The sequence below is a fragment of the Pelodiscus sinensis genome, chromosome 3 (genome assembly GCF_049634645.1).
Source record: "Pelodiscus sinensis isolate JC-2024 chromosome 3, ASM4963464v1, whole genome shotgun sequence".
In the NCBI taxonomy this organism is placed as follows: Eukaryota; Metazoa; Chordata; order Testudines; family Trionychidae; genus Pelodiscus; species Pelodiscus sinensis.
Window position 1 is genome coordinate 156,134,681 of NC_134713.1, and position 13,746 is coordinate 156,148,426.

A 13,746-nucleotide genomic window follows, 5' to 3' on the forward strand; every position below is an offset into this window, starting at 1 on the left:
GGGAAGAGGAGGCAGAGAGAGACTTTTAGCAAGCTTCCTCCATGCAGACTCTGAGTGACCTATAGTGCCTCCCATTTAGTCAGGCACATCTGCTATATCCCCATGTGTCTTTGCATCTTCTGCCCACATGTCTTCCTCCACCCCCACTCAGCCTCACCCATTCCCTTGTAGTTTTACTCATCTACCACAGGTGCTGACTTTCCAAAGTGCTAGAGAATGCTTGATCCTCAGCTCTGCCCCACATCCTACCCCTATTCCATTTCTTCCCTCAAGTTCCCACCTATGCCCCCACCTCTTCCTGCCCAGTTTCACCCCTTCTCCTGAGCATGCTGTGTCTTGCTCCTTCCTCCTCCTTCCCTCCCCTGTCTTCACACCATGAAACAACTGATTGTTGTGGATGGGAGGCACAGATAGGGAGGGTGAGTTATTGATTGGCAGGGCCTTAGGCAGCAAGGGAGGCACTGAAGGAAGTAGAGGGAGTTGTTAGGTCAGTTGCCAGTGAATGCTCAGTACCCACTTTTTTTTGCATGTGGGTTCTACAGCTTGGGAGCACCCATGGAGTCTGCACCTTTGACCCATCACTTCTGCCCATATGGTTCCTCCCTGTGACCCTGTGTCTCTACTCCCATTCAGCCACTTTTCCTGTCTGTCCTCTCCCATTTGTCCTTACAAGTCCTGTCTGACCTCCCAGAAGCCCTACTCTGGTAGTCTCCCTATAAACCCCTGTCTTGTCAGGAATTGTGAAGAAGGTTCTGTGGGCTCTTTCTCTTCTGTAGCTGGCTGGGAACAGCTGCTCTGTTCTAGCACCTCTCATGGACAAATGATGGGACTGCAGCAACAGTCCAGCAGATACTTTTTTGAGTAAAAAATTTAAAAATAAGCATGGCTTATTAATTATGCACATGTGCAGTGGTGCAGAATTCTCCTATGAGTAATAATTTCTCTTTACTTAATAACATAAGAAATTTAATTATTTTATAAAAATCTGTCTAACACCTGTACACATATTCCTGCCTCATACTCCTCTTCCATTGAAGAATTCTTTGGGTTTGGTTAGAAACCCACTGCCAGTGTTTGTGCTCTGAGCACTCCCTCCTCCCCAAAAGCATAGCCATGGGTGATTGCTGAAAGGTTAAAGGACTTTTCCTGGCATTGTTAAAACCAGAGCCCAAATAGGACTATAGATCACAGAACTCATAGAAGCAGTTTGTACACATCCTTCTACTGGTAGATGGAGACTGGGTTTGAAGACATTGACTAGAAGCCCTAGAAGATGCAACATGTTTTATGGAGGACTACATGGTTCCTCAAGCCATCAAGGGGCCCTCTCCTACAGAAGCAATCACTAGATACATACCAGAGAAGGAAATGAATTGAGCATCCAATGTGGAGGTGGCCAATATTGGGTGAAGCCCAAAGAAGCCTTGACACTTAATTCAGAGGTAAGCAATAATTTTTGCAGGGGGAGCCACTCCACAAATTTTGATAAGTCATCACAAGCCAGCTCTGGGCCCCTGCAAGGGGCATAGCTTTGTGTGGAAGGGTTGGGGCTGGGGATTAGAGATAGTTTGTGTATTAGCAAGAGTGACAGTCTGTGTGAGTATGAGAGACATAGACTGCGACACAGACTGGGAGAGTGTATGTGGCACAGGGTGTGTGACAGTGATGGAGGTGGGTGTGACACTGAGTGTGTGTGTGTGACAGACTGGGTGTATGACACAGAATGTGTGTATGCTGCCTGCTGCTGGGTAAGTTTCTGAGAGAGGCCATGTGTCATGATTATGAGGGTTAGCCAGCAGCCTGGGGATTAAAGAGTTAACTACACCTGGCCAGGTGGAGTGACCAGTAGGAATGTAGGTGGGACTTTCAAACTGGGACAAAGGAATTTGGGTTTTTTCCTTTTCTCCTTTTCTCTCTCGGTGTGAGTCCTCTGAAGCTACAGGGAGGGACAAGCATGTCTCTCTCTCTCTCTCCAAGAAACAATTCTTCACTTTCTGTAAGTAGGGTAACGTTTAGGTAGTTTCGTTAAGCTTTATTGTTTTAAGGGTTGGATATGGGATCTGAGATCTGGCACTGTTTAAAAGATGTTTTGGCTTTTCTTTGTAACTAAGTTCTAGGCCCATGGAGTTTCTCCATGGCTGTGTCTAGTCTGCATCCCTTTTCCGTAAAAGGGATGCAAATTAGACACATCGCAATTGCAAATGAAGTGGGGATTTAAATCCCCCCGCTTCATTTGCATAAACATGGCTGCCGCTTTTTTCCGGCTCAGAGCTTTTCCGGAAAAAAGCACCAGTCTAGACGCGGATCTTTTGGAAAATAAAGCCTTTTCCGAAAGATCCCTTATTCCTTATTTTAAGAGGAATAAGGGATATTTCGGAAAAAGGCTTTATTTTCCAAAAGATCCACGTCTAGACTGGCGATTTTTTCCGGCAAAGCTCCGAGCCAGAAAAAAGTAGCAGCCATGTTTATGCAAATGAAGCGGGGGGATTTAAATCCCCGCTTCATTTGCAATTGCGAAGTGTCTAATTTGCATCCCTTTTACGGAAAAGGGATGCAGTCTAGACACAGCCCATGAGTATGTTTTGTTACCTTCCCATCTAGTCATTATGTTTGCAACAGGAATATTGTTGTAATAATAAAAGTTCTTTCTTTTCTTTTTATTAACCTGGCATTGGTTAATTTGTGTGCCCTGATTTTTATTTTAGGGGTGAGATTTCCCAAATGATCTTTCCCCTGATTTCTTTATCAACATTTGGGTGGTGGCATTGGAAGTTTTATTCCCAAGATCTAGGGTTTTAAGATTTTGGGGGGAGTTTTATACCAAAGCCTGGTAGATAAGGCTTTGGGGTACACTTGCCTGCCCCCACTTCTGCATTTATCATGCCAAAGTGGGGAAGGAGCCATGACACCATACACTGTATTTTTAAGACAAGGAAAGCTGTCCTACTATGTTGTCTCCCCTCTTCCCTGTTCTGCCGAGATAGAGTATATGTAGGGGGAAGAATGTGTATGTGTCAGACTAAACTGGCTGCTGGAGAAATCTTAACATAAGAACATACGAATGGCCATAATGTGTCAGACCAACAGTCCATCTAGCCCAGTCTCCTGTCTGCTGACAGTGGCCAATACCAGATGCCCCCTAGAGGGAGGGGAACACAACAGGTAATCCTCACATGATCCCTCTCCTGTCATCCACCTCCAGAGAAAGAGAGGCTAGGGACACCATTTCTACCCATCCTGGCTAATAGCCATTGATGGACCTAAACTCCATGAATCTGTCTAGCTCTTTTTTGAACCCTGTTAGAGTCCTAGATTTCACCACATCCTCTGGCAAGGAGTTCCGCAGGTTGACTGTGCTCTGAGTGAAGAAAAATTTCCTTTTGTTTGTTTTAAACCTGCTGTCTATTAATTTCATTTGACGATCCCCTAGTTCTTCCATTGTTTTTTTCCTTATTCGCTTTTTCCACACTAGTCATGATTTTGTAAAACTCTATCATAGCCCCCCTTAGTCTCCTCCTTTGTAAGCTGAAAAGTCCAAGTCTTTTTAATCTCTCCTCATATGGTACCCGTTCCAAACCCCTAATAATTTTTGTTGCCCTTTTCTGAACCTTTTCCAATGCTAATATATCTTTTTTGAGATGAGGCGACTGCATCTGTACACAGTGTTCAAGATCTGGACGTACCATGGTTTTATATAGAAGCAATAAGTTATTTTCTGTCTTGTTCTTTATTCCTTTTTTAATGATTCCTAATATTCTATTTAAGTTTTTGACTGCTGCTGCACAGTGAGTGGATGTTTTCAGAGAACAATCCACAATGATTCCAAGATCTCTCTCTTGAGTAGTTGTAGCCAAATTAGTCCCCATCATATTGTATGTAGAGTTGCGATTATTTTTTCCAATGTGCATTATTTTACATTTATCAACATTAAATTTCATTTGCCATTTTGTTGCCCAATCACTTAGTTTGGTGAAACCTTTTTAAAGCTCTTCACAGTCTGCTTTGGTCTTAACTATTTTGAGCAGTTTGGTATCATCTGCAAATTTTGCCATGATACTGTTTACCCCTTTCTCTAGATCATTTATAAACAAGTTGAATAGGATTGCTCCAAGGACAGACTCTTGGGGGACCTCTCTCCACTCTGAAAATTTACCATTTATTCCTACCCTTTGTTTCCTCTCTTTTAACCAATTATCAATCCATGACAACTTACTTTACTTAAGAGCCTTTGGTGAGGGACTTTGTCAAAGGCTTTCTGGAAATCTAAGTATAATATATCCACTGGATCCCCCTTGTCCACATGTTTGTTGACCCCCTCAAAGAACTAGTAGATTAGTAAGGCATGACTTCCTTTCACAGAAACTATGTTGACTTTTCCCCCAACAAATTATCTTAGAAACAGTGTACTGCCTCATAAGACTGGCACTCATCTTATGCACTCACCATCCATACTTCAGACAGGAGTATCTTTGCTATGTGTATCTCTCTCCCTGACCCCTGTTCTTCAGGGTTGGAGATACAAGAGGAGGGGAACACTGACTTCATTGCTCTCCTCTCTCCCCTTCCCATCCACTTTGCACAGCTAGTAGGAGAAGCAATAGTCTGCTACTCCTATGGACACCAGTGACACAGATTTTTGTGATTTCCCATACATGGAGGCTGTGTCTAGGCCGTAAAAGGGATGCAAATTAGACACATCACATTTGCAAATGAAGCGGGGATTTAAATCCCCCCACTTCATTTGAATAAACATGGCTGCCGCTTTTTTCCGGATTGGAGCTTTGCCGGAAAAAAGCACCAGTCTAGACGCGGATCTTTTGGAAAATAAAGCCTTTTCCGAAAGATCCCTTATTCCTCTTAAAATAAGGAATAAGGGATATTTCGGAAAAGGCTTTATTTTCCGAAAGATCCGCGTTTAGACTGGCACTTATTTCCGGCAAAGCTCCAATCCGGAAAAAAGCGGCAGCCATGTTTATGCAAATGAAGTGGGGGGATTTAAATCCCCGCTTCATTTGCAAATGTGATGTGTCTAATTTGCATACCTTTTACGGAAAAGGGATGCAATCTAGACACAGCCGGAGTGTAACTTTATGCATATGTGGAAAAGAGACTATGGCACAGGAAAAAGTCTTGAGAAAACTCACAATTTCAGAAGAGGTAAATGGCCAAGAAACACTGGCTTGTAACACTTGAGGTGGATCATTTTTTTTTTTCTGTAAGTAGATATTGGAAACAGTAGGGAATTTAGTAGGAAGAGTTAGGAGTCCCCATTATACATCCATGGTGAAATTTTACAGTAACCCAGTATGGCTATGTCTACACTACCAAGTTATTTCAAAATAAGTTATTTTGAAACAATAACTCCTGAATTTGCCTTAATTTGAAATAACAGGCCTGGTTGCTCTGCTTGTTATTTCGAAATAACTCCAGTGTAGACATGCCCCATGGCAGTAAAATTGGCTCCTGTTGGGAACTAGAACGAGATGAAGGTTTGTGTGTTATCATCTCCCTTACACTGTGGTACTGGGCTGAAACTAGACATGCATTCCAGAACTCTGATAGAAACTTTCTGTAATAGGATCGAGTAGGGCAGCCTCTGGGATTGTGGGACCACTGTGATCCCTTAACTCTCCAGTCTAGCCTTTCACTCACAATACTTTGCTAGTGACAAGCAGCAAACCCCTTCATGTGCTATTATAACTAAGCATAGCCACATATAGAGCCCTGAACGCAGCTTGATTGCACGAAAGTTCCCAAAGCCATTCATGAAATCACACAGGGTATGTCTACACTACAAAGTTAATTCGAACTAACAGCCGTTAGTTCGAATTAACTTTAATAGGCACTACACATACAAACCGCTAGTTCGAACTTAATTCGAACTAGCGGAGCGCTTAATTCGAACTAGGTAAACCTCATTCTACGAGGACTAACGCCTAGTTCGAATTAAGTAGTTTGAATTAAGGGCTGTGTAGCCACTTAATTCGAACTAGTGGGAAGCTAGCCCTTCTCAGCTTGCCCTGGTGGCCACTCTGGGCACAACCAGGCAAATTCTTCTGCCCCCCTCCCGGCCCCGGAGCCCTTAAAGGGGCACGGTCTGGCTACGGTGCCCGTGCCAGGTGCAAGCCTGCCAGCACCCAGCCAGCAGACCCTGCACCTGGCACGACACGAGCCAGCCACCCGCTGCCACCCAGCCCTCCGCCTCTTCCCGGGACCAGGCTGGCAGCTCCCAGGAGCCTGCCCGGGGCCGCAAGAGGCGGGCGCCCACCTGGTCTAGTGCGGAGATCATGGACCTCATCCAGGTTTGAGGAGAGGCCTCCAACGTCCACGACATCCGCACTAGGCACAGAAAACTGGCCGTCTTGGGCAGGATAGCTGCCAGCCTGACCACCAAAGGCCACATGCAAACCCAGGAGCAGGTTTGCATGAAAATCAAGGTGGTCCAGTGAGACCCCCGACCGTGAGCTCTGAGCTTAGGACATAAGAACATAAGAATGGCAGTACTGGGTCAGACCAAAGGTCCATCTAGCCCAGTAGCCTGTCTGCCAACAGCGGCCAACACTAGGTACCCTGGAGGGGATGGACCAAAGACAATGACCAAGCCATTTGTCTCATGCCATCAATCTCCAGCCTTCCACAAACAGAGGCCAGGGACACCATTTCTACCCCCTGGATAATACCACTTCATGGACCCAACCTCCATGACTTTATCTATCTTCTCTTTAAACTCTGTTATAGTTCTAGCCTTCACAGCCTACTCTGGCAAGGAGTTCCACAGGTTGACTATTTGCTTTGTGAAGAAGAACTTTCTTTTATTAGTTTGAAGCCTGCTACCCATTCATTTCATTTGGTGTCCTCTAGTCCTTCTATTATGGGAACTAATGAAGAACTTTTCTTTATGCACCCTCTCCACACCACTCATGATTTTATAGACCTCAGTCTCCTTTTTTCTAAGCTGAAAAGTCCCAGTCTCTTTAGCCTCTCTTCATATGGGACCTGTTCCAAACCCCTAATCATTTTAGTTGCCCTTTTTGGAACCCTTTCCAAGGCCAAAACATCTTTTCTGGGGTGAGGAGATCACAGCTGTACACAGTACTGAAGATATGGCGTACCATAGTTTGATACTTCCCCTCCTCCTTCTTCCCCTGGCTTCCTCCTTCCAGCTCCCTCCTCCCAGGTTTCCCCCTTCCCTCTCCCACCCTCTCTCTTCCCCTCTCCCACCTCCTTTTCCCAGTCTCCCCAGAGGTTAATTCCCCTCCCCCCAGTTTTGTTAAATAAAAAGAGTTTCTATTTTTGAACACACATGTCCTTTATTTTGTACATCAGGAACGAGGGTTAGGGAGGGGTAAGTGGAAGGAGGTGAGGGAGGAATGGGGTACTAGCCCCTGATGGGGAGGACTGGGGTGGCTCTGTGGGCTCCTTGGGGTGGAAGCTCTCCTGCAGCCCCCCGATTGACCCCTCCAGGATGGCAGCCTGCGGCAAGTGCAGCCGGGCTGATGGCCGAGTGCTGTGATGTGCCGAGTGTGGGCACTCAGAGCACTCCAAGTCAGGACTGCTTTGCTGTCCCTCATTGAGGTAGACAAGCAAGCGGGGAACCATGAGAACTGTCTGCCTGGGGTGGGGGTCGGGTCCCTTTAAGCACAGCCCTCGGCTAGCCTGAGACAGCAGCTCCACGCTCTAAGTCCTAACCTGATGCCCTGATAGCACTGCTTCCAGCCAGCCTTAACTTCGGTTCAGGGTCCACTCAATGTGGACATGCTAGTTCAAATTAGCAAAACGCTAATTCGAACTAGTTTTTAGATCTAGATGCAATAGTTCGAATTAGCTTAGTTCGAATTAACTAATTCGAATTAAGTTAGTTCGAATTAGTGCTGTAGTGTAGACAAACCCACAGAGAAGAGCACTAGCCAAATGCTCCCCATCTTGTTCCTGAAGAATATACCTTCTGACACAGTTCAAGATCCTCTCTTGACAAATGTAAGTATATTAACTACTTCAGCACATCATCAATGGAAAGTGGGTATACACCAGTCTTTGCAAAACTGAGCTGTTTCACCAAGCACTTCAGGCAAACTATAAACAGTAAAACAAGTTTACTGATTACAAAAGATAAATTTCAAGTTATTATAACTGAGATATAAGAAGTCAGAGTAGTTATCAAAAGAAAATTAAATATAAGCCTACAGTCTAAACCTTAACTCTTATGTAGTGGGGCAGAGTGGCTGCCCACTGACCCCAAAGGGGAGGCACCCCTCCCTGAACCTTGATGGGCAGGACCTGGCCTTAACAACCCACCTGGCCAGAAACCAGAGGGTAGGGCCAGAGATATAAAAGGTCAGGCAGCTAAAGGAGCGAGATGCCTCCCCTGTGCACTCAGTGGAGAAGCTGGACCCAGGAAAAGCTGAAGGCTGGCCTGGGCCGCTAGGCCCAAAACTCCCGGACTTCCTGAATGGACTGCTTACTGCATCAGAGCTTCCGGAGCGATGGAGCCCTGAGGAGTGGCCCTGGACCCTGGTACCATACAAGGAGGAGTTTGGAAAGAGCCCAGGGAAAGCCGACTGCCTGTTGGCTGAACTAGGTGAGTATGTTGCAGAGCAGATCCCCTCTGACCTAAAAGAAGACTTCTCTGATGCTACCAGGGCCCTGGGATGGGATGTAGTGGAGTGGGTGGACCTGCAGTTCTGGTCTGCATCACTGGAAAGTGACTGTCTAGGAAGGAGTACTGCAGAGAGGGATCTAGGGGTCATAATGATAAATTTGAATCAACATTGTGACACTATTGCAAAAAAAGCAAACGTGAATCTGAGATGCATTAACAGGAGTGTTGTGAGCACGTCATGAGAAGAAGAGGTTACTCACCTCGGTGTAGTAATAATGGTTCTTTGAGATGTGTCCCCGTGGGTGCTAAACTCAAGGTGTCAGGTCCGTCCCAAGAAGTAATTCTTCTGTTGTATTCTGTGCTGATTAGGCCTCGTCCGGAGTATTTTGTCCAGTTCTGGGCACCAAGTTTTAAGAAAGATGTGGAGAAATTGGAGAAGATCCAAAGAAGAGCAACAAGAATGATTAAAGGTCTAGAAAACATGACCTATGAGGGAAGACTGAAAGAATTGGGCTTCAGTTTAGAAAAGAAAAGACAGAGGGAACATGATAGTAGTTTTCAAATATCTAAAAGGATGTTACAAAGAGGAGGGAGGAAAAATTTTCTTCCTGGCTTCTGATAGGACAAGAAGCAACGGGATTAAATTGCAGCAAGGAAGGTTTAAGTTGGACATATTTTACTGTTTATCTTTACCAGTGAGTTTGCTTGAAGTATTTACTAAATTTGCTTTAGGGCTTTATAAAGACTGGTGTGTACCCTCTTTCCATTGGTGAACCAATTAATAAATTAGATATGAGATACAGTGGCTGGAGCTGGAGGGATTTGGCTTATGCTTTCCTCTGTGTGATTTGTAAGTAGGTATGGGAGCATTGATGCAATGTAGCTGGGGTCTCCACATGTGGTTGTGCTGAGTGATAACAGCACCTGGAGGAGCTGCTATTGGTTGTTAGTGATGCATTGTGAGAGACAGCCTAGGGTGGAGAGAGTTTAGGGGCCACAGCAGTTCAGCATTCCCAGGCTGCACTCTGTGGAGTGGCAGTTTTGGACCACCCAAGTCAGCAACAATGGTATTGGTCCCAGGCTGGTCCCCTCCCCCCCCAGCCAGCAGAGCCAACAGCTGCCATGGGACCCTGAATCCTGGACCTGCCCCATGCTCCCAGAAGGCTGCTAGCCTCAGTGCTGCCCAGAATGTGGCACACCCCACTCCTCTAATTGTCAGCGCTGCCTAAAGCAGAGCATGCAACTCCCTCCCTCTGCCCTTAGCACTGGTCTGAGCATGCAGCATGGTGCTTTGACAGGATTTAAAGAGGGCTAGGGCTCAAGCCACCACTAATACAGCTGTGGCCAGAGGCTTGGGCCCCTTTGAATTACTGGGCCCCAGGGCAATTGACCCTTTTGCCTGCCACCAGCAGTGGCTATCCAGTACATCTGGGTATGTCTACACTACAAAGTTAATTTGAACTAACGGACGTTAGTTCGAACTAACTTTCATAGGCGCTAGACTAGCGCTCCGCTAGCTCAAACTTAATTCGAACTAGCGGAGCACTTAGTTCGAACTAGGTAAACCTCATTGCACGAGGACTAAGCCTAGTTCGAACTTACTAGTTCGAATTAAGGGCTGTGTAGCCCCTTAATTCGAACTAGTGGGAGGCTAGCCCTCCCCAGCTTTCCCTGGTGGCCACTCTGGGCACCACCAGGGAAACTCATATGCCCCCCTCCCGGCCCCAGAGCCCTTAAAGGGGCTCGGGCTGGCTACAGTGCCCGTGCCAGGTGCAAGCCTGCCAGCACCCAGCCAGCAGACTCTGCACCTGGCATGCCATGAGCCAGCCACCTGATGCCCCCCAGCCCTCCGCCTCTTCCCGGGACCAGGCTGGAGGCTCTCAGGAGCATGGCCAGAACCGCAAGAGGCGGGCACCCGCCTGGTCTAGTGCAGACATCGTGGACCTCATCCACGAACTCCGCACTAGGCACAGGAAAGTGGCCATCTAGGGCAGGAGAGCTGCCAGCCTGGCCACCCAGGAGCAGGTTTGCATGAAAATCAGGGTGGTCCACTGAGACCCCCGACCCTGAGCCCTAAGCTTACAATGGCCGTACTGGGTCAGACCAAAGATCCATCTAGTCCAGTAGCCTGTCTGCCGACAGCAGCCAACCCCAGGTACCCTGGAGGGGATGGACCAAAGACAGTGACTAAGCCATTTGTCTCGTGCCATCCATCTCCAGCCTTCCACAAACTTTGGGCAGGGACACCATTTCTACCCCTGGCTAATACCACTCCATGGACCCAACCTCCATGACTTGATCTAACTTCTCTTTAAACTCTGTTCTAGTTCTAGCCTTCACAGCCTCCTGCAGCAAAGAGTTCCACAGATTGACTCTTTGCTTTGTGAAGAAGAACTTTCTGTTACTAGTTTGAAGCCTGCTACCCATTCCTTTCCTTTGGTGTCCTCTAGTCCTTCTATTATGGGAACTAATGAATAACTTTTCTTTATGCACCCTCTCCACACCACTCTTGCTTTTATAGACCTCTATCATATCCCCCCTCCGTCTCCTCTTCTCTAAGCTGAAAAGTCCCAGTCTCTTTAGCCTCTCTTCATATGGGACCTGTTCCAAATCCCTGATCATTTTAGTTGCCCTCCCCTCTCCCAGCCTCTCTCTTCCCCTCTCCTACCTCTTTTTCCCAGTCTCCCCCAGTTTTGTTCAATAAAGAGAGATTCTATTTTTGAACACACGTTTTCTTTATTTTGAACATCAGGAAGGCGGGCTAGGGAGGGGTAAGTGGAAGGAGGTGAGGGAGGAATGGGGTACGCGCCCCCGAGGGGGAGGACTGGGCTGGCTCTGCGGGCTTCTCAGGGAGGAAGTTCTCCTGCTGCCCCCCGAATGCCCCCTCCCCCCGGATGGCAGCCTTTGGCAAGTGCAGCCGAGGTGATGGCCGAGTGCTGTGATGTTCCGCGTGTGGGCACTCAGGGCACTCCAAGCCAGGACTGCTTTGCAAGCAGGGCATCCCTGAAACTGTCTGTCCGGGGTGGGGGTCGGGTCCCTTTAAGCACAGCCCTCGGCTAGCCTGAGACAGCAGCTCCATGCTCTAAGTCCTAATCTGATGCCCTGCCGGCACTGCTTCCGGCCATCCTTAACCTCTGTTCAGGGTCCACTCAATGTGGACATGCTAGTTCGAATTAGCAAAACGCTAATTCAAACTAGTTTTTTAGTCTGGATGCGTTAGTTCGAATTAGCTTAGTTCGAATTAACTAATTCGAACTAAGTTAGTTCGAATTAGCGCTGTAGTGTAGACATACCCTCTCTTGGAGTACCGCTGAACATCAGTAGATGCTCCAAAGCCTCACAGAACCAGTGAAGGCCCTGGTGCCCCCATTACCAGCAAGAGACATAGAGCTCTCCCCTCCCTCAGCATCAGTGAGCTCCTTGAAGCCACCCCAGTACCAACAGTAGTACCCTTAGAGCCCCCTCATCCAGAACACTCAAGGTTTAGTCATGGGTATATAGTGCAAGTCATGGACAGGTCATGGTGCTGTGTATTTTTGTTTATTGCCTGTGACCTGTCCATGATTTTAACTAAAAATACTCATGACTATAGCTTAGTCTTACTGATGGTAAATGGTGTGCTCCTTAGATAAAGAGAGAAGTAGACTTATGTCTGCACCTTTAAAACTTGGGTGAACGGACTGAAAAAGACTGGTAATGAGAGAAATGTACTTCTCTCTAATTCCTATACAAAAGTATTTTTATTTTCATTTTTTGAATTATTAATTGTCACTGAAAATTGATCCAGAGTTAGAGTATGTTTTGTGTTATATAGGTTTAATTGGACCTGTGTTCTGTTGCCAGTGCTATTTCTCTTTACAACAACACTCCATGGGTGAGTCTAGACTGGCAAGATTTTGCGCAAAAGCAATTGCTTTTGCCCAAAAATTTGCCAGCTGTCTACACTGGCTGCTTGAATTTGCGCAAGAGCACTGACGTTCTAATGTAAGAATTCAGTGCTTCTTGCGCAAATACTTTGATGCTTCCACTCAGGGCTAAGCCCTCTTGCGCAAGAATACTTGCGCAAGAGGGCCAGTGTAGATAGGCACCTTAATTTTTCGCGCAAGAAAACCTGATGGCTAAAATGACCATCGGAGCTTTCTTGCGCAAAAGCGTGTCTATACTGTGCACGGATGCTTTTGTGCAAAAGCACTTTTTGCACAAAAGCATCCGTGCCAATCTAGACGCTCTTTTGCGGAAATACTTTTAACGGAAAAGTTTTTCCCTTAAAAGTATTTCCGCAAAATCATGCCAGTCTAGATGCAGCCCTTGGTTTTTATTGTTAATTCATAGGCATAATAAAAGAGAAAATGTTGAAGTTTACCATATATTCATGCGCGATGATTCGCTGATCCATAAAATAAGTTTAGGGATGTGTGTGGATATAAGATTTATGAATATAGATCCTATATGCAGTAATAAGAATTTTGTCTCAAATCCTGATGTCCGAATCTTTATAAATCTACACTCCTCTCCTAAAAGAATAGGAAGCATATCTACAGATAATTAATTATCTTCTGCCTGTTTTCATACCAAAACAAATGATTATGCATGTATGTGTTGTATTTATCCAAAACATCTTAACTCGAGGGAAATTATAATACCTCTGGCAATCCCAAAATAAATTATCTTCTGTAGATTACTTAAAATGTGGTGATGTAAGCAACAAAACTTCACAGTATAATTTCATTAAGATAATGCCAAAATATTTTATTTAATTACAATATTTGAGTAAGTGCCTATACTGTAAACTTTTGTGTTTCCGAAATGATTTTTTAGTTTCTTGCTCTTCTAATGCCAAAATAATTAATACAAATGTAACTTTTGAAGGCTTGAGTTATTTTCTTCTTCTTCACCAGGTACAAAGGCCGTGTAGAACTCCCAGACAATTTAAAATCACTATTTCGACCTGTCTCAATGATGGTACCAGATTATCAACTCATTGCTGAAGTAATGTTATTTTCAGAAGGTTTCAAATCAGCAAAGTCACTGTCTGGAAAATTGGTCAATCTTTACCAGTTGGCTTGCAATCAGCTGTCACAACAGGTAAAGTATCATTTTCAGAATTAAATAAGATGAATGAGGTAATATCTTTCATTAGCCAACTT

General features: G+C 45.7%; 1 protein-coding gene across 4 annotated transcripts in view; it reads left to right on the forward strand.

Annotated features, from left to right (window-relative positions):
• The window catches only part of DNAH14 (dynein axonemal heavy chain 14), a 599,282-nt gene that overhangs the window by 271,411 nt on the left and 314,125 nt on the right, over positions 1 to 13,746 (forward strand). For all 4 annotated transcript variants that reach the window (XM_075925276.1, XM_075925277.1, XM_075925279.1 and 1 more), the window contains one exon: positions 13,498 to 13,684. In XM_075925276.1, the coding sequence (XP_075781391.1) occupies positions 13,498 to 13,684 (187 nt within the window). The remainder of the gene's footprint in view (positions 1 to 13,497; positions 13,685 to 13,746) is intronic.